The sequence below is a fragment of the Phlebotomus papatasi genome, chromosome 5 (assembly GCF_024763615.1).
Source record: "Phlebotomus papatasi isolate M1 chromosome 5, Ppap_2.1, whole genome shotgun sequence".
NCBI lineage: Eukaryota > Metazoa > Arthropoda > Insecta > Diptera > Psychodidae > Phlebotomus > Phlebotomus papatasi.
The window spans coordinates 894,204-922,200 of NC_077226.1; the positions used below are offsets into that span (position 1 = coordinate 894,204).

General features: G+C 34.1%; 1 protein-coding gene across 3 annotated transcripts; it reads left to right on the forward strand.

Moving 5' to 3' along the window:
• Positions 1–27,352, forward strand: LOC129808739 (transcriptional activator cubitus interruptus). Of its 3 annotated transcripts, none has more exons than XM_055858541.1 (8): positions 1–396; positions 746–1,197; positions 17,247–17,464; positions 19,011–19,543; positions 22,227–22,580; positions 22,903–23,067; positions 23,135–24,145; positions 26,832–27,352. In XM_055858541.1, the coding sequence occupies exons 2-8, from the start codon at positions 890–892 to the stop codon at positions 27,333–27,335; spliced, it is 3,093 nt and encodes a 1,030-aa protein (XP_055714516.1). In that variant the 5' UTR covers positions 1–396; positions 746–889; the 3' UTR covers positions 27,336–27,352. The 3 variants fall into 3 exon arrangements, with proteins under 3 accessions (XP_055714516.1, XP_055714517.1, XP_055714518.1); XM_055858542.1 differs by having other exon boundaries at positions 1–313; XM_055858543.1 differs by having other exon boundaries at positions 1–313; positions 749–1,197.
• Positions 27,353–27,997: the final 645 nt, after the last annotated feature.

The following is a 27,997-nucleotide window of genomic DNA, read 5'->3' on the forward strand; positions in this document are numbered from 1 at the left end:
TGCCAGAGAAACGCTGCGGTGATCGAGTGGCGGCGTGTTATGTTGTGAAAAAATTTGGATTTTCGTTTTTCGAAAAAAAAAAAACACACACACAAAAAGGAAATAAAAATAAATTTAAAAAATAACTTTAAAAAAAATATAAAAATAAGATTATACCGAGGAAAAAAATTCAGTGAAAATTCTTTAATTTTTCCAATTGGAAAATTAGAAAAAATATTTAAAAAAAAATATAGAAAACAGAGAAAAAAGTTTAGTGAAGTGTAATTATTAAATGATTTAATCAACAACAAGAAGAAAAAACTCAATACCAAAAGTGATTCAATGTGCAAATAGTTTGATTTATTTTTTTTTTCTATTTTTATTTTGTTTTGGATTTATTTTTCTCTATTTTTGGAGGTTAGAAAATATGTTAAAATACTGAAATTAATTGGAAAAACAAAATTTAATCGTCGTCTATTTTTGTGGAAATGGAAAAATCTTTTTAAAATGAATACCATTTAAGTGGGATTGACTTTTGTGAATCCCACGATTATTGGGATTCATTTTAAAAGATTAAAATGTCAATACCAATGCATTTTTAAGTGTCAAAGCTGCCCTTATGTTAATTTAAATCAATCCCATTTAAGTGGGATTGATTCTTTTGAATACCATTTGATTGGTATTGACTTTAAATTTAATAAATAATAGAGAAAACCCAATCCCAAACAGAAAAAATAGAAAAAAATACTAATCTAGAAGTTATTAGTAGCTAAAAACTCCGTTAAAATGTCAATTAATACTACGTGAAACCATTAAAAAAAAACAACAAAAAAAGGAAATATACAGAAATAAAAAGAAATAATAACAAAATTTAGAAAAAAAGGATAGAAAAATTAATTAAAAAGTGAAGATGCCGGAAAAGGAGGCTTCATTTCTGCACGATCAAGTTCAAATTCATCCTCTTTTCCATCATACTCATCATCATCTCAATCACCTGCCGCTGCATCAATTGAATGGCGCTGCTGGCGCCACGGCTGCCACTACACCTTCCGTTTCAACGTACCAACCACCCCCTCCGCCCCCACCACCACCACCCTTCCCCTCTGCCTTTGTGGCCTTTCATTCGGCCGCCCTGGAGCATCACCAGCGACCAGATGGGACTGCACAGGCCGGTCCAGCCGGCGGCATCTACCTCTGGGACAATCCCTTCCACCATGGGTAAGTCTCTCTACTCCTAGCCTCCTACGTCTAGCTACCCTGTCTTTTTGACCTTGAAAAAGAAATAGCAAGGCTTCAAGGTCATCACAGCCAATACCAATACCAAAATGGCCATTGGAGACCCAAAATTGCCCATTTTACCTCCAAATCTCACCAATCCCACCAGTGGGATTGATTCCAAAACGTATTTTAGTATTCAAAAACTATTCTCAATCAAGATTATTCAATAAAATCCAGTGAAAACCCAATCCCAACGAATACCAATAGGAAAAACCAGAAATTGTACCACGCAACAGCCAAATGCAATGCTTCGGGAAAGCTTCTACTGTAGAGCTATTTAAAAACCGATTTTGATTATTTTAGGCTTATTTGAAAGCTGTGAAAATTCCCTAAGAGACAGTTAAAAGCCAAATGGGATTTTCCCTAAAGAAAATGCCAAGAAAAATGATTGAAAATTTCTATGAAATATTTTCTAAGGCATCTTCTGCAAAGTTTTCTTTGAAAAATCGCCAAAAATGGAATTTAAATCCGATTTTGGTTTTCTTAGTGGTTTTGGAAAGGGGAGAAAATTTTCTGAGGGACAGTTAAAATCGAAATGGGATTTTCCCTGAAGAAAATGCCAATAAAAAATGATTGAAAATTGAAGAAAATTTCTTTTGAGACATTTTCAAAGGTATGAAAAATCGCCAAAAATCGAATTTAAATCCAATTTTGGTTTTCTTAGTGGATTTGGAAAGCTGGGAAGATTCCCTAAAAGGCACTTTAAAGCCAAATGGGATTTTCTCTGAAGAAAATGCCAAGAAAAAATTATTGAAAATTTCTTTTGAGACATTTTCAAAGGCATTTTTGCAAAATTTTGTTTAAAAAATCGCCAAAAATCGAATTTGAATTCGATTTTGGTTTCCTCAGTGGTTTTGGAAAGCTGAGGAAATTCTCTACTAACAGCTCTAAGGAAGAAAAATAGCTTTTCTTTGTGGAAATTGGTGTAAAGCTCCTTCAAACTTTCCACTGAAACCCTCTCAATAAGTCGTCTCTGCAAAGTTTTCGTTTGTATGCCATCGTTAACTCAATTCCAATCCGATTTTGATGATCTTTTGACGGCTATAGAAAGCCTAGGAAATTTTCTAGGAAAACTCTCTGGAAAATGAGCTTTTCTAGGAGGCAATTGCCTTCAAATGGACCTTGAAACTTTTCCTTTTGGATCTTCTTAAGAAGGCTTTTTGCAAGGTTTTAGCTATAAGTTCGCCAAAAATCCAATTTAAATCCGATTTTAATGATCTTGACGGTTTTTGATAGCTGAGGAAATTCTCTATTTATGAGAATTAATAAGATTAATTAGATTTTCCTAGAAGAAATTAATGAGAAGTTGCTTCAAAGCTACCCTTTCCACATTTACCAAGGGAAGCTTTTGCAAAGGTTTCGTCAAAAATTCATCAAAAATCCAATTTTTAACCGATTTTGATTATCTTAACGGCTTCGGACAGCTGAGAAAATTCTCAAATTACCGTGTGAAAAAGATAAGTAGGTTTCTTTGGAAGAAATTAGTTAAAAGTTGCTTCAATTCTTTGCACATTTAACAAGAGAAATCTTTGCAAGAGTTTCGTTAAAAATTCACTAAAAATCAGATTTCAATCCGATTTGGATGATCTTAACGGTTTTGGATACCTGAGAAAATTCTCTATTTATCATGTAAGAAAGAAAAGTGGGTTTTCCTAGAAGAAATTAATGGAAACTTGCTTTAAACTTCCCCTTTGCACATTTATCAAGGGAACCTTTTGCAAGGTTTTCGTTAAAAATTCGTCAAAAATCCAATTTTGCTCCGATTTTGATGATTTTTACGGTTTTAGAGAGCTAAGAAGAAAAGCTTTTGCAGTGTTTAGAAGAATGATCTTTGAAATTTTCTCTTCATCAAGATATTTCTCCCTTTAGAAGTTTCCTTTTTTGCCAAATCAGCACGTTTACTTTTTAATTATCCTTCTTTGAAATGCGATTTTGTTTAAGGTCATTTGTTTACAAAAAAGAAAACGAGAAGAAGCATCTGAGAGTCACGTCGTGAAAGAAAATCTTTCTCAAATGCAATTTTATTTTCATTTATTTCTCTGTATGGTTAATTTTTGCTGAAGAAGGCAAAAGTAAAACATCTCAAGTTCATTCTCAAGATTATATTCTTAAAGTATAATCATCAACAAGGAATCCGTCTGTTTGCCATCTGTTTAAAATTTATTTTTGGACTTTTTCGATGCTACAACGAAATATTTTGGCCAAAAAAAGGATGCACATTTTTGTCCATTGAACAGCCCCTTGGAAAGAGACACAAAAATAGAGAAATGTTACACAAAATTCCAAGGAAAAAATTCCTTTTTTTTTGTGGTAACCTGTCGTTTTCCATGCAACAAAAACGCAGGTTTCCTTTTTCTTTTCATTCTGTTTTTCTGTGTTTTTTTTTTTGGTGTGGCCTTTCTTCCTTCTAAAATCTTCATTTATTCCAGTCTCAGAAAAAAAATAAAAAGAAAAAAATAAATAAATAAAAGGGAGAACATGAAGAACAACAACAACAATAGAGAAATCCCTTCCAAAAGTGACGATAAAGAGACCTTTCAGTGTCCTTTTTTCACATTTTTTTTCTTCTTGGGATTCCTTTGGATCCTTTTTGTGTTGGTGTTGCCCGAAGAAAAGCAATAACTTCCTGGATAAGTGCAACGTTAAAGGAATTTAAACGAGCTCAATTAACACACTTTTTCACTAATTTCCTATAGGAAAAGCCTGTCTGGCTACTTTGGAAAGCCCTTAGGGGATTTCATTGGCTATCCAAAACTGTCAAAATCATCAAAATCGGAGCTAAATTGGATTTTTGGCGAATTTTTAACGAAACCCTTGAAGAAGATTCCCTTGATAAATATGCAAAGGGTAGCTTTGAAGCAAGTTTCCATTAATTTCTTCTAGGAAAACCTAGCTTTATTTTTCAGGTAATAAACAGAGAATTTCGTCAGCTTTCCAAAATCGTCAAGATCATCAAAATCGGTTTTAAATGGGATTTTTGGAGAATTTTTAACTAAAACCTTGCAAAAAACTTTCCTTAAGAAGATCCAAAAGGAAAAATTTCAAGGTCCATTTGAGCAATTGCCTCCAAGAGAAGTTCATTTTCCAGAGAGTTTCCCTAGAAAATTTCCCAGGCTTTCCAAAGCCGTCAAAAGATGATCAAAATCGGAGGAAAATTGGATTTTTGACGAATTTTTAACGAAACCTTTGTAAAAGCTTCCCTTGATAAATGTGCAAACGGAAGATTTGAAGCAACTTTTCACTAATTTCTTTTATGAAAACCTACCTATTTTTTACACACAATAAATAGAGAATTCACTCTGCTTTCCAAATCCGTTAAAGTCATCAAAATCGGTTAGAAATTGGATTTTTGGCGAATTTTTAACGAAACCCTTGCAAAAGCTTCCCTTGATGAATGTGCAAAGGGAAGATTTGAAGCAAGTTTCTATTAATTTATTTTAGGGAAATCTACTTTTGTTTTCCATATCGCACATAGATATTTTCCCCGACTTTCCAAAACCGTCAAAGTCATCAAAATCGGTTACAAATTGGATTTCTCGTGAATTTTTCATCAAAATCTTGCAAATGGTGAATTAGACATTTTCAAGGGAGCTTTACACCAATTTCCTCAAAGAAAACCTAGTTTTCTTCATGAGAGCTGTTAATAGAGAATTTCCTCAGCATTATAAAAACCACCAATAAAACCAAAATCGGATTTAAATTTGATTTTTGGTGATTTTTTAAAAAAAATTTTGCACAAAGTGCCTTTGAAAATGTCCCAAAGAAATTTTCAATAATTTTTTCTTTGCATTTTCTTCAGGAAAAATTTCATTTGGATTTAACTGTCTTTCAGAGAATTTTCCCACCTTTCCAAAACCACTAAGAAAACCAAAATCGGATTTAAATTCCATTTTTGGCGATTTTTCAAAGAAAACTTTACTCAAGATGAATTAGAAAAATTCTCAAAAGAAATTTTCTTCAATTTTCAATCATTTTTTCTTGGCATTTCCTGCAGGGAAAATTCATTTGGATTATAACTACCTTTTGGGGAATTTTCTAAGCTTTCAAACAAGCCTAAAATAATCAAAATCGGTTTTTAAATAGCTCTACAGTAGAAGCTTTCCCGAAGCATTGCATTTGGCTGTTGCGTGGTACAATTTCTGGTTTTTCCTATTGGTATTCGTTGGGATTGGGTTTTCACTGGATTTTATTGAATATTCTTGATTGAGAATAATTGTTGAATCCAAAAATACCTTTCGGAATCAATCCCACTGGTGGGATTGATCAATATGATGGGTTTTATCAACTTTAAATTGGAATTTGATAAGTTTTTGTGTCAAAAATACGGTTTTTTGCCATTGGTATTGGGTTTTTACTGGATTTTGTTGAATATTCTTGATTAAATTTCTTGTTAGAATCCCAATATACTTTTTGCAATCAATCCCACTGGTGGGATTAATCAATATTATGGATTTCATCAACTTTAAATTGGAATTTGATAAGTTTTTATGGCAAAAAGACGGTTTTTTTGCCATTGGTATTCATTGGGATTGAGCAAAATATTCAGTATTAATTTTCTGAGCTTTCCAAAACCACTGAGAAAACCAAAATCGGATTTAAATTCGATTTTTGGCGATTTTTCAAACAAAAACCTTCCGAAAAGCTTTCTTAAGAAGATCCAAAGGAAAAGTTTCGAAGTCCATTTTGGGTAATCCCCGATTTTCTCAATTTTTTCTCCAATACCAACGAATCCCAAAGATGTTTAACCGATTGAGATCTTTTGAAGATATTTTTGAAGAAGTAAATGAAGTTATTTAGAGTCAAGAAGAGCTTGTTTTTTTTTCTGCTTTGTTGTTGTTTGGGGGCAAATTGAAGGGTTTCAGGTGGACAAAATTGGGTAATTTGAAAGTATGTGGGATTGGTAAGAGGCTGAGGGAGGATTGGGGATGGTTTTAGGGGGACCACCCAGAGGAAAGAAGAGGAACTTCCAATTGCAACAAGTGCCCCTTTTTGGAGCACAACAAAACAGGGAATAAAAGATGCCCAAAAAGTAAGCACGAATGGTTGGATGAAAGGAAGAAACTTGGATAATTGCTTCATTTTCTCTGACCATCGCAAAAAGCGAAGATGAAGAAGAGACAAAAGGAGATAATTGAGAGATGAAGAACATCTTCAATTTCAGCACGCAAAAATGATTGAAACATAAGCGCAATTTGTGGGCATCTTCTTAAGCTTCTTTCTTTTCCTTTGCTCTCTCTCTTTTACTTCTTCATCATCATCTTCTCTTCTCAAATAAACCATTTTCTTAAGACAAGAATACAAGAAAGAAAGAAAAAAAAAACCATAATACAAAATTGTGTACTGGTTTAATAAAACATTTCAATTGAACATTTGATTACTTACAAATACAATTTACCTGATTCAAAAGACAAAATAAATACAAATAATGGTAATACCAATATTAAGAAAAAAATATTGAATTGAAAAAAATAGTGATTGGGATTAATTAAGACAAATACCAATGGGAATTAATCACGAAAGTTAGTGAAATACTTCAATTTAACTTAAATCTCAGCAATTCCAATCAATACCACAAACATTTACCCAATCCCAACGAATACCAAAGGACCTACAGTTAAATGACAGTAAGTTAGGGCACTTGAAAATTTGATTTTGATGAATCCCAATGAATACCAAAAACATTTATCCAATCCCAATGAATACCAATACGAAAAAACAGAAATTCCCTAAAGGGCAGTTTAAATCCAAATGGGATTTTCCCTGAAGAAAATACCTAGAAAAAATGATTGAAAATTGAAGAAAATTTCTTTTGAGACGTTTTCAAAGGCATTTTTGCAAAATTTTGTTTAAAAAATCGCCAAAAATCTAATTTAAGTCCGATTTTTGGTTTTATTAGTGGTTTTGGAAAGCTCGGAAAATTAATATTTAATATTTTACTCAATCCCAATGAATACCAATGGCAAAAAAGCGAATTTTTGGCACAAAAACTTATCAAATTCCAATTTTAAGTCGATGAAATCTGTCAAATTGATTAATCCCACCAGTGGGATTGATTGAAAAAGGTATTTTTGGATTCTAAGAATAAAATTAATCAAGAATATTCAATAAAATCCAGTGAAAACCCAATCCCAACGAATACCAATAGGAAAAACCAGAAATTGTACCACGCAACAGCCAAATATGCAATGCTTCGGGAAAGCTTCCACTGTAGAGCTATTTAAAAACCGATTTTGATTATTTTAGGCTTGATGGAAGGCTGAGAAAATTCCCTAAAAGGCACTTTAAAGCCAAATGGGATTTTCCCTAAAGAAAATGCCAAGAAAAATTATTGAAAATTGAAGAAAATTTCTTTTGAGACATTTTCAAAGGAATCTTCTGCAAAGTTTTCGTTAAAAATTCGTCAAAAATCGAATTTAAATCTGATTTTGGTTCTCTTTGTGGTTTTGGAAAGCTGAGAAAATTCCCTGAGAGACAATTAAAAGCCAAGTGGGATTTTCCCTGAAGAAAATGCCAATAAAAAATGATTGAAAATTGAAGAAAATTTCTTTTGAGACATTTTCAAAGGTATCTTCTACAAACTTTTATTTGAAAAATCGTCAAAAATCGAATTTAAATCCGATTTTGATTTCCTCAGTGGTTTTGGAAAGCCGAGGAAATTCTCTATTAACGGCTCTAAAGAAGAAAACATGCTTTTCTTTAAGGAAATTGCTGTAGAGCCCCTTCGAAAATTCCTAATTTACATTTTGCAAGATTTTTGATGAAAAATTCACTAAAAATCCAATTTTTAACCGATCTTGATGACTTTGACGGTTTTGGAAAGTCGGAGAAATTCTCTATCTGTGATATGGAAAAGAAAAGTTGGTTTTCCTAGAAGAAAATAATGGAAACTTGCTTCAAAGCTATCCTTTGCATATTTATCAAGGGAAGCTTTTGCAAGTGTTTCGTTAAAAATTCGCCGAAAATCAAGTTTCAAATCGATTTTGATGATCTTGGCCATTTTGGAAAGCTAAGGAAATTCTCTATTTACCGCATGAAAAAGAAAAGTAGGTTTCCCTAAAAGAAATTAATGAAAAGGTGCTTCAAATTTTCCCTTTGCACATTTAACAAGAGAACCTTTTGCAAGGTTTTCGTTAAAAATTCGCCAAAAATCGAATTGAAATCCGATTTAGGTTTTCTTAGTGGTTTTGGAAAGCTGAGAAAATTCTCTATTAACTATTTTAATAAAGAAAAGTAGCTTTCCTTTGAGGAAATTGGTGTAAAGCTCCTTCAAACTTTCCATTAAATAATTCAATAAGCCTTCTCTGCAAGGTTTTCGTTTGTATGCCATCGTTAACTCGATTCCAATCCGATTTTGATAATCTTTTGACGGCTTTGAAGAGCCTAGGAAATTTTCTAGGAAAACTCTCTGAAAAATGTGCTTTTCTTGGAGGCAATTGCTCTCAAATTGACCTTGAAACTTTTCCTTTGGATCTTCTTAAGAAAGCTTTTTGCAAGGTTTTAGTTAAAAATTCGCTAAAAATCCGTTTTTAAACCGATTTTGATGATTTTGACGATTTTGCAAAGCTGTGGAAATTCTCTATTAACCTTATGAAAAAGAAAAGTGTATTTCCCTGAAAAAATAATGAAAAGTTGATTCAAAATTTCCCTTTGCATATTTAACAAGAGAACCTTTTGCAAGGTTTTCGTTTGAATGCCATCGTTAACTCAATTCCAAACCGATTTTGATGATCTTGACGATTTTCGAAAGCTAAGAAAATTCCTTAAAAACTCGTTAAAGAAGCCATGTTGGGTTTTCGTGTAAGCATTTTTTGAATTTTCTTTTTTAACTTGTCTTATGTTTTTTTTTCTTTTGGTGTGGAAAGAGGAATTTGTGGTGCTATGGAGTGAGATAGAAGTTTGTAATTGTCTGTAAATATTGATTTGTTCACTGTTTAACAAAGATTTTGAAGGTGTGAAGCTTCCGAAGAAGTCTCTTTTTAGTTATTTGCTCTAAAAGAAGTTCTTATTTCTTGTTTTTTTTCTTCTGTTTTGGCTGATTTTGTGGATGCTTCGGCGTTTTTGTGTGTCTGTGTGGAAATTGTGGAACATATATGTGGAAGATGATCAAAATGGGTTTCATATGAAGCGATAAATAACTCAATTAGAATGATTTTTAAACCATTTCTTCCTCTTGGAGTATCGTGTTTTCTTCTACCTTTTTTTTCTCAATATTTTTTTTTATTTATTTATTTATTCTTGTTGGTGCTCGTCTTTGCTCAACGTGTTTCTCATTCCACATGATTTTTTTTTATTTTTTTCTCTCTTTTTTTGTTGTTCTTTTATTGTCTTCATCTTCTTTTCTTGCTATCTTCTTGGTATTATTTTGCTTCTTTTTTTTTTAATTTTATTTCTGTGTTGGTGGAAGCATCAGCAACATTTAAACAACCAAAAGAACAAGAATAAATAAAATACAAAATTAAAAGAAAAAAAAAAACAACAACATAAAACATAAAAAAGCATAAAAGACAAGAGCCAGGACCGAATTCCAACGAAAGACGGAGCAACACTAAAAGCTAAATAAAAAGATCTCTTTCTAATATATCTCTACATATATATATATATATATATATATATAATACATATATATGTAGCACAAAATGAGGATGAATACGTTCCTTCTCTCAATTGCTTCTTCTTATTCTTTCAATCCCAAAGAAAAAGCAAAAGCAAGAAGAAAAAAAAAGAGAGCCAAAAGCCTTCTTCTCCTCAACGACTCAATCAACTTCTTCCAAGACTTGCTTCATCTTTTTAAACATTTTATTTTCTTGCCTATTTCTATCTCTCTCTTTCTCACTGTCTGATGCTTTTCTTCGTTTTTTTCTTCTTTCCACATTTTTTTTTTGTTGTTTTCTATTTGTCTTCCATCCACCTTGCATTTGATCATCATCATTTGGAACATTTTATGCTACAATTTTATCCCAACCAAAAAGAAAAAAAAGAAAGGAACCTTATCTATTTTATCGAGACTTTTCATTGAATTTTACTGGCATTTTCATTGAGGAAAAATCTTGGAAAAATCTCGGAAAAGTCAACAATTTTGCAAAAGGTACTCTTGTTATTTAACAAATCTGCAAAGGGAAGTTTTGAAGCAAGTTTTCATTAATTTCTTCTAGGAAAACCTACTTTTCTTTTGGTAGTGATAAATAGAGAATTTCCTCGGCTTTCCAAAACCGTCAAGATCATCAAAATCGGTTTGAAATTTGATTTTTGGTGAATTTTTAACGAAACCTTTTGCAAAAGCCTTCCTTGATAAATGTGCAAAGGGAAAATTTGAAGCAACTTTTCATTAATTTCTGTCAGGGAAACCCACTTTTCTTCTTCATAAGGTAAATAGAGAATTTCATTAGCTTTCCAAAATCGTTAAAATCATCAAAATCGGTTTGAAAATTGATTTTTGGTGAATTTTAACGAAACCCTTGCAGAAGATTCTCTTGATAAATATGAAAAGGGTAACATCGAAGCATCTTCTCATTAATTTCCTTAAAAGAAACCTACTTTACTTTTAAATGTGATAAATAGGGAATTTCCTCAGCTATCTAAAATCGTCAAGGTCATCAAAATCGGAGTAAAATTGAATTTTTGACGAATTTTTAACGGAAACCTTCCAAAAGGTTTTCTTGATAAATGTGCAAAGGGTAGCTTTGAAGCAACTTCTCATTAATTTCTTCTAGGAAAACCTACTTTTCTTTTGCAAATGATAAATAGAGAATTTCCTTTTCTTTCCAAAACTGTCTAGATAATCAAAATCAGATTGAAACTGAATCTTTGACGAATTTTTAACGAAATATTTGTAAAAGCTTCCATTGATAAATGTGCAAAGGGTAGCTTTGAAGCAAGTTTCCATTAATTTCTTCAAGGAAAACCTACTTTTCGTTTGCAAGTGATAAATAGAGAATTTTCTCAGCTTTCCAAAACAGTCAAGATCACCAAAACCGGAGCAAAATTGGATTTTTAGCGAATTTTTAACGAAACCCTTGCAAAAGGTTCTCTTGTTAAATGTGCAAAGGGGAAATTTCAAGCTACCTCTCATTGATTTTTTTTTAGGAAAACCCACTTTTCTTTTGCAAGAAATTAATAGAGAATTACCTCAGGTATCCAAAACCGTTAAAATCATCAAGATCGGTTAAAAATTGGATTTTTCGCTAATTTTTCATCAGAATTTTGCAAAAGGTGAATTAGGAATGTTCGAAGGAGCTTTACACCAATTTCCTCAATGAAAATCTATTTTTCCTCATCAGACTAGTTAATAGAGAATTTCCTCAGATTTCCAAAATCACTGAGGAGAAACCAAAATCGGATTTAAATTCAATTTTTAGCGATTTTTCAAACAAAACTTTGCAGAAGATGCCTTTGGAAATGTCTCAGAACAAATTTTCAATCATTTTCTATTGGCATTTTCCTCAAGGAAAATCCTATTTGGCTTTTAACTGTCATTTAGGGAATTTTCTCAGCTTTTCAAAACCACTAAGAAAATTAAAATCGGTTTTAAATTCGCTTTTTGGCAATTTTTCAAACAAAACTTTGCAGAAGATGCCTTTGAAAATGTCTCAAAAGAAATTTCCTTCAATTTTCAATCATTTTTTCTTGGTATTTTCTTCAGGGAAAATCCCACTTGGATTTTAATTGTCTCTCAGGGAATTTTCTCAGCTTTCCAAAACCACAAAGAGAACCAAAATCAGATTTAAATTCGATTTTTGACGAATTTTTAACGAAAACTTTGCAGAAGATTCCCTTGAAAATGTCTCAAGAAATTTTCTTCAATTTTCAATCATTTTTTCTTGGCATTTCCTGCAGGGAAAATTCATTTGGATTATAACTACCTTTTATAGAATTTTCTAAGCTTTCAAATAAGCCTAAAATAATCAATATCGGTTTTTAAATAGCTCTACAGTAGAAGCTTTCCCGAAACATTGCATTTGGCTGTTGCGTGGTACAATTTCTGGTTTTTCCTATTGGTATTCGTTGGGATTGGGTTTTCACTGGATTTTATTGAATATTCTTGATTGAGAATAATTGTTGAATCCAAAAATACCTTTAGGAGTCAATCCCACTGGTGGGATTGATCAATATGATGGATTTTATCAGGTTTAAATTGGAATTTGAGTAATATTGGCGACTTTTCATGATATTTAGGGGATTTAAATGCGTTAAATTGAAAAGTTATTTCATTAATTAAAACATGAAGGTGTGAGCTATTGGAAGGAATGAAAAGCAACAAAAAAAATAAAAGAAGAAGTTTAATATATTTATTTTGTCCGTTTGGGAAAGAACAAAAGCCAGTGACCTGTGTGATTTCTTGGGTTGGAAGTGTTAAGGAATGAAGAGGTTAAGATGCTTTTGGGATTGAGATGGTTAGAGTTAGATGGATAATAGTTGATGGTATTGAAGTTTTGTGTGGAGAGAGAGAGGTTCTTTCTTGGAAAGAACATTCCTGACGCGCTTCGATTTCGATGAATAAATTATCGATTTAACATTTCAATTATCGTTGGCACAAAAGTCGCTTTTTCTCAGAATGGGTGACCAATACACTAAAACCACACGAAAGCCCCGGCCAAAGAAAGAGAGAGATCTTTCTTAACTCCAATCTTACCAACCTCCAAACTCCTTCAACCGGTTTCTCTGTCTCACGATTTCAAAGGCGCGAGATTTCTTCCAACAAAAACCACTGTCTCTTCTCTTTTTTTCTTAAATTTATTTATTTATTTCTTTTTTTTCTGAATTTATTCTATTTATTTCCTATTTTATTGAGTCATTTCTGAAGGGAGAAAAAATAGATTGGTTTTCCTTTCAAGAAAAAAAAACCGTCAAATATAAATTCAAAAAAAAATGTCAAAGCTCTATCAGAAAGGACTTTGACAGAATACCAAAAATTCGCAGTTAAAACGGCAAGAAATGTCAAGAAAAAAAAACACATAGCCCTTCTCTTCCTCTCGAAAGAAAAGGACAAAAAAGCGACGAAAAAGAACAGCCAAATGATGACCCACGAAGAAGGCGAAAAGAATAAAGTTAATAAGAAGAAAAACCTCTTCATTTGCCTCAATTCACCTTAAACACATCCAAAGCAACATCAATTTGATCATCTGCCCGTTGCCTTCCCATCAAATAATCCCAATCCCAGTGAATTCCATCAATTCAGCGCTTTTAAAGTCAATTCAGCGCCAATTCTATTCAATTAAAAGCTTCTGAAGGAACTTCAAGGGGATTAAGAGGTAAATCCTTGTGTCTTAAGTCTCTAAATCAGCCTCTAACAGACAAAATATACCTTCACGGATCCCATATTTCCCTCAAATAGAATTAATCGCAAAGAATTCAATCAATTCAGCGCTTTTAAAGTCAATACAGCGCCAATTCTAATCAATTGAAAGCTTCTAAAGGAACTTCAAGGAGATTAAGAGGAAAATCCTTGTGTCTTAAGTTTCTAAATCAGCCTCTAGAAGACAAGATAGGCCTTCACGGATCCTATATTTCCCTCAAATAGGATTAATCGCAAAGAATTCAATCAATTCAGCGCTTTTAAAGTCAATTCAGCGCCATTGGGATTGATCTTCATGAATCCCAAAGGTGTAATTTTGTTTTTAGGATTGATTTTATAGGGTAGCCTTTCTATATTTTCGATTAACACTTTGTTCTTTGAATCCCAAAATTGAAAAATTTCTAAAGTATTTCACAAAATCACCGTGATCGTTTTATTTCTTTTGGTAAAAATATGCTTCTACCCATTTTCAGCGTTGAGTGTTCCAGGGTGAAGAAGAAGATGAGGAACAAAATGAGATAATTTCTTCATTATATATTTTTGCCCTGGAGAACGAAAAGAAAAAAAAAAAGAAACTATTTTGAAGATACAGTAAGAGGAAAAGAGAGACAAAAATCAAAAAAAGAGATTGGAGAATAACCGAAAGAAATAAATTTTAAAAAAAAAGAAATATATATATGTAAAAAAAAATAAATAAAATTTGAATCGTGTAACTCAAATCAACTCTGACCATTTTTCCAAAGGTATACATTTTTTTTTGTAATCTTTTTTTCTTTTATTTCTTCTCAATACATCTTTATATTCTCTCTCTCTCTCTCTTCTGATTTTTCTGTCTTTGAGATTTAGTCGTCTTTTGCTTTAATTCAATTCTTTTACAACGACAACAACAACAAAAAAAACGAAGAGAGAATGATGCAGAATAAGCGCTATTTCCAAATGAAAGATACAACATATTTTTCGAGCACGAAGATGACGAAAACAAGAAAGAATAAATTAAGAAAAGAAAGAAATAAAAAAGAAGATAGAAGACCAGAAAAAAAAGAAAGAAACAACAACCGAGACATCAACCGCATTTCTTAACTTCAGGAGACTCAACACAAGAATCAAGTGCATGGAAAATGACTCAATTTAGGAAGAAGAGATGGATCTTTTTTTTTGTTAGTTTCTTTTTCTCAATTAAATCTCCGAAAGATCTCAATTTCTCAATCAATTTTTTGGGTAATTTTTAATATTTTACCCCTTTTACCCAATCCCAATCAATATCAATGGCAAAAAACTGTATTTTTGGCACAAAAACTTTACATATTCCAATTGAAAGTTGATGAAATCCATCAAATTGATTAATCCCACCAGTGGGATTGATTGCAAAAAGTATTTAGGGATTCTAAGAAGAAATTTAATCAAGAATATTCAACAATATCCAGTAAAAACCCAATCCCAATGAATACCAATGGCAAAAAAGCGTATTTTTGGTACAAAAACTTATCAAATTCCAATTTAAAGTTGATAAAATCCATCATATTGATTAATCCCACCAGTGGGATTGATTGCAAAAGGTATTTTGGGATTCAAAAATTATTCTCAATAAACAATATACAATAAAATCCAGTGAAAACCCAATCCCAACGAATACCAATAGGAAAAACCAGAAATTGTACCACGCAACAGCCAAATGCAATGTTTCGGGAAAGCTTCTACTGTAGAGCTATTTAAAAACCGATTTTGATTATTTTAGGCTTGTTTGAAAGCTGAGAAAATTCCCTGGGAAACAGTTAAGAGCCAAATGGAATTTTCCTTGAAGAAAATGCCAAGGAAAAAGATTGAAAATTGAAGAAAATTTCTTTTGAGATATTTTCAAAGATATCTTCTGCAAAGTTTTGTTTAAAAAATCGCCAAAAATCGAATTTAAATCCGATTTTGGTTTTCTTAGTGGTTTTGGAAAGCTGAGAAAATTCCCTGACAGTCAGTAAAGGGCTAAATGAGATTTTCCCTGAAGGAAATACCAAGAAAAAATGATTGAGAATTGAAGGAAATCTCTTTTGAGATATTTTCAAAGGTATGTTCTGCAAAGTTTTCTTTGATAATTCGCCAAAAATCGAATTTAAATCCGATTTTGGTTTTCTTAGTGGTTTTGGAAAGCTGATAAAATTCCCTGACTGTCAGTAAAGGGCTAAATGAGATTTTCCCTGAAGGAAATACCAAGAAAAAATGATTGAGAATTGAAGGAAATCTCTTTTGAGATATTTTCAAAGGTATCTTCTGCAAAGTTTTCTCTGATAATTCGCCAAAAATCGAATTGTAATCCGATTTTAATTTTCTTAGTGGTTTTGGAAAGCAAAGAAAATTCTCTATTTACCACTCCTATGAGGAAAAATAGATTTTCTTTGAATAAATTAGTGTAAAGCTCCTTCAAATTTTCCATTGAATAATTCAGTAAGCCTTCTCTGCAAGGTTTTCGTTTATATCCCATCGTTAACTCAATTCCAATCCGATTTTGATGATGTTTTGACGGCTTTGGAAAGCTAAGTAAATTTTCTAGGAAAACTCTCTGTAGAATGAACTTTTCTAGGAGGCAATTGCTCTCAAATTGACCTTGACTCTTTTCCTTTTGGATCTTCTTAAGAAAGCTTTTCGCAAAGGTTTTGGATAAAAATTCGCTAAAAATCAAATTTCAAACCGATTTTGATGATCTTGACGGTTTTGGAATAGCTGAGAAAATTCTTTGTTATTACTTGCAAAAGAAGGGTAGGTTTTCGTAGAAGAAATTAATGGAAACTTGCTTCAAAGCTACCCTTTGCACATTTATCAAGGGAAGCTTTTGCAAGGGTTTGGTTAAAATATCGTCAAAAATCAAGTTTTAAACCGATTTTAATGATCTTGACGGTTTTAGACAGCTGACAAAATTCTTTATTCACCTTTTAAAAAAGAAAAGTAGATTTCCATGGAAGAAATCAATGAGAAGTTGCTTCAATCTTTCCCCTTGCACATTATTCAAAAGAAACTACTACAAGGCTTTGGTTAAAAATTCGCCAAAAATCCAATTTAAATCCGATTTTGATGATCGTGACGGTTTTGGAAAGCTGAAAAAATTCTCTAAAACTCCTTTGAAGAAGCTATCTTTAGTTCCCTTGTGGAAACTTGTGAAAAATTTCCTTCAAAATGTCCCATTGGTCATTCTAATTTGTTTTACCAACAAAGTTTTAGTTAAAATCCTAATTCTGACCGATTTTGATGATCTTGAACGATTTTAAAAACCTCAGAAAAAAAACCAGGAAAATTTTGCAGAAAGAAAAATCTAAATTGAGTATTAAATTCAATAAAAGGGTGGATATTTTTTGCAAAAGAGAAACCTCTGACTTGAGGAGAGTCAGAGTTAAATACCCTTTTGGTTAAAGGGGTTTATAAATAAATCCCAAGATGTAGAAAGAAAATAGAATGGAAAGTCCAAAATGGAAGCAAAATATTCTCCAGTTTTTTCTTCTTTTTTTTTCCAAATGGGTATATATTTATTTATTGATGCAATGCGTTGAAAGGTTTGGTGTTTGTTTATGTTTTATGTCTGGAATAATCTCCTCTACATTGAGTCAATTGGCTTTACAGAGTGAGAAATAACTTGTCTTATGTTGTTTTCTTATTTTTTTTTATGCTTTTTACTCTATTTTTGATTTTTTTTGTTATGTTATGTTTTTTGCTTCAGACTGGCCAATACCACAAATTATGCTGAATTCCAATTGCGGCGCGCGGCGGCAATTAGTGCCGCGTCAACGGCTCCACCTGATGCTACATCCAATCCCACGGTATCCACCGAAGCCTCAACTCCCGCAGACTTCCATCCAGCCTACCGGATTGCACCTGGATACATGGAACACCTCTATAGCCTTCAACATGCCTCAAGTCCAACGGCTTCGCTGCACGGTTAGTATTTGAATATTCAAATTAATAAACCAATCCCAGTAAATTTCAATCAAAACCACATAAATCAATCCCAAAAAGCAAAATTAAACTTTTGGGATTCATCAAGATCAATCCCAATGGCGCTGAATTGACTTTAAAAGCGCTGAATTGATTGAATTCTTAAAAATTAACTCTATTTGGGAGAAATATAGAATCCGTGAAAGCCTATCTTGTCTGTTAGAGGCTGATTTAGAGACTCAAGACACAAGGATTTACCTCTTAATCCCCTTGAACTTCCTCTAGAAGCTTTCAATTGATTAAAATTGGCGCTGAATTGACTTTAAAAGCGCTGAATTGATTGAATTCTTAGCGATTAATTCTATTTGGGGGAAATATAGGATCCGTGAAGGCCTATCTTGTCTGTTAGAGGATGATTTAGAGACTTAAGACACAAGGATTTACCTCTTAATCCCCTTGAAGTTCCTTTAGAAGCTATTAATTGATTAGAATTGGCGCTGAATTGACTTTAAAAGCGCTGAATTGATTGGATTCTTTGCGATTAATTCTATTTGAGGGAAATATGTGATCCGTGAAGGTTTATCTCTTCTGTTAGAGGCAGATTTAGAGACTTAAGACACAAGGATTTACCTCTTGATCCTCTTGAAGTTCCTCTAGAAGCTGTCAATTGATTAAAATTGGCGCTGAATTGACTTTAAAAGCGCTGAATTAATTGAATTCTTAAAAATTAACTCTATTTGGGGGGAATATGGGATCCGTGAAGGCCTATCTGGTCTGTTAGAGGCTGATTTAGAGACTTAAGACACAAGGATTTACCTCTTAATCCCCTTGAACTTCCTCTAGAAGCTGTCAATTGATTAGAATTGGCGCTGAATTGATTGAATTCTTAGCGATTAATTCTATTTGAGGGAAATATGTGATCCGTGAAGGTTTATCTCTTCTGTTAGAGGCAGATTTAGAGACTTAAGACACAAGAGTTTACCTATTGATCCTCTTGAAGTTCCTTTAGAGGCTTTTAGTTGATTAAAATTGGCGCTGAATTGACTTTAAAAGCGCTGAATTGACTTTAAAAGCGCTGAATTGATTGAATTCTTTCTGATTACTTCTATTTGGGAGAAATATAGAATCCGTGAAAGCCTATCTTGTCTGTTAGAGGCAGATTTAGAGACTTAAGACACAAGGATTTACCTCTTAATCCCCTTGAAGTTTCCTTTAGAAGCTTTTCAATTGAAAATGGTGCTGAAATTTTAATTCTAAAGAAGGAGAAAAAAAAAGAAAATTGAAATGTGAAACTGATCTTGAATGTGCACTTGTGAGTTTTTCATGAGCGGAAGTATAAAGATACGGGATGGTTTATTATTAGACAAAAGACATGGCATGAAATATGCTTCTGGTGTATGGGGACTCTCTCTAGCACGTGTTTTGCATAAGATGCACACATGAGAGATGTGAGAATTTTTTCCTTTTTTTTCTTTTTCTTTTTTGTTTTTGTTTTTAATTCTTTGTTATAAAATTTTAATTGGTGTATTTTGTAACGGTGGGGCGATAGGTCTTGGACTTAGTGCGGATTTTTTGGCAAGTAGAACACCTCTTGGAGATCTCCATGCTACAAATAGTCTGGCCAGTGGGGACTTTCACTTCAGCATTGATGGTTCTAGGCTGAGTACACCACGTCCGGGTAGTCTTAGGGCATCAACAATGAGTCGCAAGAGGCCACTGTCATCATCGCCATATTCGGATTCCTTTGACATCAATTCCATGATACGCTTTTCGCCAAATTCCCTAGCAGCTACGTTAGTTGGTGGTTCTAGGGCATCATCGGCAGCCGGTAGCTATGGCCATTTGTCAGCTGGTACACTTAGTCCAGCACTTGGGATGCATGCCGCCATGACACCACATCTACAGCAACTTCAGGCTCATCTACTGCGATCAGCTGGTGGTCTACTGCACCATCCACCACCTACCTTTCCCACCTTACCGCCAACGGGTGCCTGGCCACCTGGAACACCCCTAAGACCCGAAGATGTTAGCTCTAGTGATGTCCAGCGACGACCCACCGAACAACCTAGTTCTAGTACACAGGTAAGAGGTACCCCTACAACTTATTGCATTTGCAAGTGCCCTGGGTTCGAATCCCCTTTAGGTCCTCCTTTCATTGTCGATGGGGAGTAGCCAAAATTTTTGTAAGTGAATTTAAATATAGATTGCAGTATGATGTAGTTTAAAAATTTCAATTAAAAAAAAAACTGAACGTTACGTAGGTTACGAAAACTGAAAATCTGCATATTTTATTTAAATAGATTTTTTTTTTCAACACGATAAAAAAGGGATGGCAAAGCGTCTCAGGCTTTGCGAAATGCTCGAACTCGTGATTTTAAAAGTAAAAAAAACAGTAAGAACTCGTGACAATTTTAAAAGTAATGTAATTGATTTTGAATTTTCAGATAAAAAAAATCAGTTAACGATTATGAATCGGTTCATTAGCGGTTAAAAACCGATTGGAACCGGTTCAGTTTTATCGGAAATTCCAAGACCTTTCCAACGACCCAAAACATGACCCCATTCGCTTGATAAATGCACTCTTTAGAGCCTTTTTAACTTTTGTCCTTGAAAAACCGTCATTACGAATAATTCAACGGGATTTTTGTATATGGACGATATGTTCGTCTGGGTAATCTCTAAAACATATTCAAAAATGAAAAAAATCGCATGACGCGTTTTCGAGCAATCCCAAAAAAACATGGTTTTGGATCGATTTATGGGGGGGGGTTCCCCGAAGGTCCCAAGTCTCTGTCTGTAACCATTTGGCCTCTAGAGCTGGCGACAGTCGGACGGACAGACGGATAGACGAACGGACGGACAGACGGACAAACGGACAGACAGCCAAACGGATAAACGGACAAACGGATAGCCGGACAGACGAACAGATGGACAAACGGACAGACAGCTAAACGGATAAATGGACAGACGAACAGACGGATAAACAGATAAACGGATAAGCGGACAAGGAATGGGTTAATAGTTTGTAATGAATTAATGTAAAGAATTTGAATTCAGTGACCTTTGAAACCCTTTAAGTTCGATTTGGTCACCAGTGACCCATAGAGAAAATAATTTAACCTCACTTCCTAAAGTTATTTCTGTCAAATGTTTGTAAATCTAGAATACTTTTTTGCAAATCTCCAACTGTTTGATATAAAAGCTCAAAAGTGGTGAATTTCCAGATTACCGTATTGATAAGTGATTTATTTATTTTATTAATTTTTTTATATTTATAATTTTTTAAGAAAATCCCTTTTGGGAATATAAATAATATTTTTCATTAGAGTGAAAATTATCATTCATTAATACGTTCAGAAATTTTAAATTTTTGGGTTCTTTTTGTCCCTATCTGTTAGATTTTCTAAGGTTAGATGTAAAATATTCCATTGCTTTCGTTTTATTTTATTATTATTGTTGATTTTCGGTCACTGAAAATCTTCTCGTCCTTTCCCCTTTAAAGACGATTGGAACACCGGTGTCCCATAAGGAACATAATTTTTCCTGACTATTTTTTTCTTATGTTTGTACGTAATTGCAAAGTAGAATGTTAAAGGAATCTAGAATATTTTTTGCAAGTCTCCAGATATTTGCTAAATAATAAATATTTAAGCTAAACTAAGACATATTTTAAAATTCTCATGTTGATAATTGAATTTGAATTTTTTTTACACTTCTAATTTTCTTTAAGCAAAACTGCTTTGGAAAAAGAACCTATAATGCTCATACATTTTTTTTTAAATCTATAAAAAAAATCGGTATATTATTGGCAAGAATTCGTCAGAGAATTTGCAGAAACTTTCTGACAAATTCTGTCCCAGAATTCTGCAAAATTATGCATAGCCAAAAATAACAAACAAAATTATTCCAACATAGAAATTTATTAAAAATTATCATAAAACTTATTCTCAAATAACACTATGCAACACGGTTTTTGTCTCAAAGGTCCCACATGGTACGTTTGATAGAGTCGAGTCCCCTGATTAAGAATATGGTTTTAGTTTTGCTCAATCACGTCTCAATTTTTTTTAATTAATACTTTTATTATTTTTCTGCTTTTCCTTACATTATTCGTTATATATCAGGTTCTGGTGAGCAGAATTTAAAAGACGTAGGTTCTTTGAAAAGGTCATTAGTTGTGCTTTAATTTTGATAATTACAAAAAAGTTTGTAAAACCACTCCTTCAGTGTGTAAAATTGGAGTTTCTCTAAAAACTTCCAAAAAAATGGTCTTAAAGTGAGGTTTTAAAAATTTGTATAAAATAAACAAAACAAAATATTAAAAATTCATTGACACCGGGCGATAGGCAACACTTGGGACTACAATTTTGTTCATCTAAGACATCGCGCTCCGATCACTCTAAATGCCTCATTTGTTGGTTTCAGTCATTTTCCAAAAATATGAAATACCTATTTTAAAGCAAATTCCTTAGGGGAAACTGGGGCACCACCAAACACGGGGTACCACCAAACACTGCGATTTTTTAATCGGATATTGGATATCAGAGGATAAGACCGATAGGAATTTATACCATGCCTAACTTCGCCTAGTACGTTTTTCTTAATTTTTTCACAAAAATGTGGCAATATTTTACCGAATTTTGATTTTGGAGAAGAACAATGGACGTTACGTCCCTGGTTTCAAGTGCCCTGGGTTCGAATCCCCTTTAGGTCCTCACCAGGAAGTGTGTTTTCTCAGCAAAATACATTTATCCTTATTTTCTAGGTGGCTCAAGCTGAGGCTGATAGTGCATCAGCTGCTGTTACAAAACGTCGTTCCGGTGCACAGAGACGTGAACCAACTATTGAGAGTCAACAACAATTGGCCGATACGACAGATCTCAAGGATGAACCTGGTGATTTTGTTGAGACAAATTGCCATTGGAGGGATTGTGTATTGGAATTTGGTACACAAGCTGAATTAGTTAAGCATATCAATAATGATCATATTCATGCCAATAAGAAGTCATTTGTGTGCCAATGGGATGAATGTTCGCGGGATGAGAAACCATTTAAAGCACAATATATGTTGGTGGTACATATGAGACGTCATACTGGGGAAAAACCTCATAAATGCACGGTAAGTTTATCATGGGGGATTTTCTTTTGATTTGTGATATTTGCTATAAGGTAAAGTACCCTTACTCGACCGGGTTCCTCTATTCGACCGGTGGGTCAATTTTTGAATATTTGATGGTGAATTTCATCAATTTCTATGAATTTTTCACTGATTCGTATTATTTAAAGAATAATTGACCTATTAATGTTAGATCATATACAAAATATTATAGCAAATATAATTAAATTGAATAAATAAATCTACCGGTCGAATAGAGGAACCGGTCGAATAGAGGAACCGGTCGAATAAAGGGTACTTTACCTTACCTTTTGAATTTTTGTAGTTTGAGGGCTGTTGCAAGGCCTATTCAAGGCTGGAAAATCTAAAGACACATTTGAGATCTCATACGGGTGAAAAGCCGTACATGTGTGAATATCCTGGATGTAGCAAAGCCTTTAGTAATGCATCAGATCGGGCTAAACATCAAAATCGGACACATAGCAATGAGGTTAGGATTTAGATTTTTGGGTTTTTGTGGGTTTTTTTTTGGAATTATGTTGTTGGTTTTGTTGCAGAAACCGTACGTTTGCAAGGCACCGGGTTGCACAAAACGGTATACTGATCCATCGTCTCTGCGGAAACACGTTAAAACCGTTCATGGAGCTGAATTCTATGCCACGAAGAAGCACAAAGGTCAAGATGGTGGTCCACATAGTCATCCACCGGGATCTGCCGGACATGAAGATGGCGGAGCTGCTGCTGCTGATGCCTCACCACGTAGCGATGATCTCCAATCGGGCAAGACAAATAGTCTGAGTAGTCCGAGTATTAAGTCTGAATCTGAGGCAAATTCGCCAGCTCTACCAGCAGCTTCCGGATCACCAGCTGCACATTTACTGTGCGGCGGTGGTATAGATGGCACTGGTGATCACTTTGAAGGATTGACAAGTGATCCGGGATGGCCATATGAAGATGATGATGTAGAAGCAGCTGATCTACCGGTTGTTCTACGTGCAATGGTGGGTCTTGGAGGTAGTGGACTTCTCCGGACACGTTTCCGGAGTCCTCGTTTGGCCACAAAACCCACATTTGCAGCTGCCCAATTGTCAAATATTCCCGAAACGGCCATTGGAATCGGTGAACTCAATAGGCGTATAACAAATTTAAAAATGGAACCGGGTACAGGACCTCCGGGTAGTACGGTTGATGGTGGTAAGGGTGTGAGGAAAGATAGTGCAACGAGTATTGCCAGTAGTTACTACGGTAGTATGAGAAGTGCCGATTTTAGCCGGAGAAGCAGTCAAATAAGTCATGCATCATCGGGTCGAGGTGGTCAGACGCATTCTCTCTATGATCCAATCAGTCCGGGCAGTTCGAGACGTAGCAGTCAACTGTCAACGACAACAAATGGCGGACAGAGTCTACCACCGGCTCCATCATCGCATCTATTGGCAGCACATCTGCAACGACTGGATCCATCACCAACGCATCCCAATGAGGCCGTTGTCCTGGATGAAGTGGCCGAAGGGGAAATGGTGGAAAATAAACTTGTCATTCCGGATGAGATGCTTCAGTACCTCAATCAAGTATGTAACCCTTTCCTTTTTAAAGTTCTACCTTGAATTGAAATGGTTCTTTATCATCCTGCTCTTTTGATCCTGTCCTTTTCTGCAACTTACTTGCCTGGATATTACGTAGAGTACTTCCGAGATTTTGCTGCACGGCAAAATCAATTTTAGAAGCTGTTGATGCATCTGAAAATGTAGAACAAACAAAAAATCAATTAAAACTAAAATTTCCTTTTTAATTTTTTTAATTCCCTTTTTTTTAAATTTCCTTTTGTGGTTCGAGGTGAAATCCGACCTCGTCAGATCGGGCCCAAATTTTGGATGTACACGGTTTGACACTCATAGATCACGAAAATCATGTGCGCCAAAAATCGATTTTCGTGGACGTCCCGTCCCTTCCCGTCCGTTACATTTAGACTTCTGGAGAGAGAACGGAAAGAGATATCGACAAGCGGTTTTCGGCAAAGGTTGGGCAAAAGTCATTGGGCCGCTAGAAGTTGATTATGTCAAATCCACCCCCCCTATCTATCTATCTATCTATCTATCTATCTATCTAGGTTGGATCTAAGACCTTTCTATCGATACCAAACTTCACGGCCTCCGACCCCCTTGACCTGAGCTAGAGGGGGTCAAAAATTGAATTTTTGAATGGTCATATCTCCGGTTCTAATTATCGGAATGCAAAAAAAATTGGTGTTTTGAAATGCTCTCGTGGAGCACTAGAACTCTTGACATGCTAATTTTATCCGATTTAATCAAATGTCCGATTAATCGAAAAATCGATTTTCGACTAATCGATCACGAATATTTCGAAAACTAGACTATGCTTTTTCTTTAAATTTTAATATGTTGCAGCTGGGGTCGAGGCCTTTCCAACGGTGGGTCGTACTCCTCCCTCGATGTTCCCGGACCCGAGCTATAGCCCAAAACGTTTTTCCCGGACTGCATTTTTTGTGTTTATGAAGGGATTTCGATCAAAATTTTAGCCTATATTGTATCTGAGAGCAAGATCTTTCTAATAATGGGTCCCATCCGTCTCTACTCCAACCCACTGTATCCCGACCCTTACTATATAGCCATATGGACTGGACTCTATCACTTATGTTTATTAACAGATTTCAATGAACTTTTTTTTTCTTTTGTTGGTCTTCCCCAATCAGACTATTTAAAATAGAAAATGACCAGTGATAAGCCCAGATGGTAGCTGATCTTCTTTACAGGAGACCTCAAAAATGCGTGTAACTCGCGGTGCTTGCAACTCGGAATGCGTGAAAATTCGATTGTGAGTTGAATTTTCGGGGTAAAGAATCGCGTCGAGTAAACTGTTCTTGGCAGTCGAAATGGATGAAATTGGCTCGACGCTATTCTTTATAGCTCCGGCACACCTTTTAGATCAGGAAAATTTCGTGAAGTCGAAATTCACATCCCATTCTTTCTCACACATTTTGCAATGTCTATCTCATTCTTTTGCTCTTCAAATTCGATTGAGCTAAATTGAATTTGGTGTGATGTTTAAAAGAAGAAGAAGAGTACGAGAGAATGAGATAGGCATATACAAAGCGTGTGGAAAAGAAAGAGAGTCGAATTTTGACTTCATAAAATTCTCCTGATCTAAAAGGTGTGCCAGAGCCATTACCCCCAAAATTCAACTCACAATCGAATTTTCACGTATTCCGAATTGCAAGCATTTCGAGGTCACCTGTAAAGAATCTCAGCTACTATAAGTTTATCTGGGCTCATCACTGGTTTTATATTTTTGTATATTAAATGCTTTAATCGTTAATACTTAAAGCAGGTTAAACTGTAGTTTTTTTTTGTAATAATTTTTATTTTGTGGCCATTGTGACTATAGTAAACTTCTTAAATGTGGAGGCCTCTAAAATGTGAGGGCCCGGTACCATAACCTCGGGGAACCCACCTAAATCCGGCACTGGGTGCCGATCTCTTTTTTAATTTTTAACTGATCAACTCGAGTATTCCCACTGCTCATTTTTATTTTTTTTATTCACCATATTTTATTTTATATTGCTAATTTTTAAATTTTTGGTGATCACTTTTTAATTTTTTATTGCTCATTTCTTTATTGCTCATTACTTTTACTAATCATTTTTTAATTTTTTTTTTATCATTTAGGTTTTATTTTTTTCTCTTCAAATTTTTAATTTTTTCTTAAAGCACTTTTAAACTTTTTACTGCCCAAATTGAATGCTTTTACTGGTCATTCTTAATATTTTATTTGACTACTTGTTTTTAATTTATTTGCTCATCAATTTTTATTTTTTTTTCCTCGTCATGTTTAATTTTTTACAGATCAAAATTTTTGTTTAATTATTTATTGCCCTTTTTGTAATTTCTTACTATCTTTTATTGCAACTTTTTGCTGTACTTTTTTTAGTTTTGTAATGACCATTTCGAATTTTTTGCTAAGAAGATTTTATTTTCTACTGCTCGTTTATGCAATGCTGAAGAGAAATTGGATGATAATACCTTGAAATATAACAGAATTTAATAACAATGCCTTGAAAATAATTTTTATAGAAAAATCCGGCGCAATTTAGCTTTGCCGTCGCCGAAAATGTTTCGTCTAACACCATTCAAAGTCATAGCAAAATGTCGTTAGAATCAGAATTCAAATACCAGAAGACAGAGGCTCTCTATTGACATTTTATTGACACTCATTCATATAATTTCTTTTTTTTTCAAGGTTCAGGCAACACAGCAGACCGAAGATGAACCCCAGTGGCCACCATTGGAACCATCTGGTGGCCCAATAGCAACTTCCGGACTAACAAGTTGTGACTATTTGCCACAATTCAGTGAAATAGCCAGTTTGAGTATGTCCGTTGACAATATAACCTCAAATCCAGCAAATGGTGCACCAATTCCAGCAGCAGCACCAGAACCACCAACAACAGCAGCACCATCAGTGCCAAAACCAACTGAAATTCAATGCTGTGATATCAGTCAATCACAAATGTCTCCAGCTGTTGCCTTTACCGATGACAGATGTCACAGAGGTATGCGTCAGGAGGTGTATCAACGCACCTTGGAATATGTTCAGAGCTGTCAAAATTGGACAGAGGCACCAGATGCAGCCGTTACATCCAGCACTCATCCGTCCAGTTCGAATATGATCATCAATGACATGAGTACATCCTTAAGTTCACTCATGGAGGAAAATCGTTTTCTCCAACTTATAAATCAGTAAGTCATTATTCACCATCCGTAGAAAAAAAAAGGAAAAACACTTTCTCTTCAGCCATAATGTAGACTAAATACCCCACCGCCAAATGACAAAAAAAACGCATTGCCATCAAGTGCCACAAGAACAATTTTTTCAAGTCTAATTGTCATTCCTTATTTTGATTTTTTGACATTTGAATTAATCCGTAATCGGTAATACAGTAGGCTCTCTCTCAATTCTGACCAGATGTTAATAAATTGGTAACCAGGTGTTAACAATTCTGTTAACAGAGTTCAAAATTCAATTCACAATCGAATTTTGCACGCATTTCGAGGTCACCTGGAAAGAATCTCAGCTATCACAAGCTTATCTGGGATTATCACTGGTTTTTTTTATTGGCCCTGTTTTCATATTTATTCAAATTCCATAATCGTTTTCTTTTGAAACCTGTGGATCAACTCTTTTCCGTAAATTTGTCACGATGCTTTATTTTAGTTTTTTTTTATAATTCTTTTAATTTTATATTTTTTAATTTTTTAAACGCTCTCTAAAATCGTGTGTAAAATACGCACAGCACGATCATAAAATAGTTAAGAATGCGCTTAAAATCACGTACAGCTGAATCTTAAAACGGCTAAGACTGCGCTTAAAATCACGCACAGCTCAATCGTAAATCGGTTAAGAAT

Excerpts from the sequence above, each read along its gene's own strand:
- LOC129808739 (XM_055858541.1), top strand. The coding sequence starts at position 890 with ATGCCGGAAAAGGAGGCTTCATTTCTGCACGATCAAGTTCAAATTCAT. Across the intron at positions 22,581-22,902 it reads AAAAACCTCATAAATGCACG|TTTGAGGGCTGTTGCAAGGC; the intron begins GTAAGTTTATCA and ends GAATTTTTGTAG. Across the intron at positions 24,146-26,831 it reads TGCTTCAGTACCTCAATCAA|GTTCAGGCAACACAGCAGAC; the intron begins GTATGTAACCCT and ends TTTTTTTTCAAG.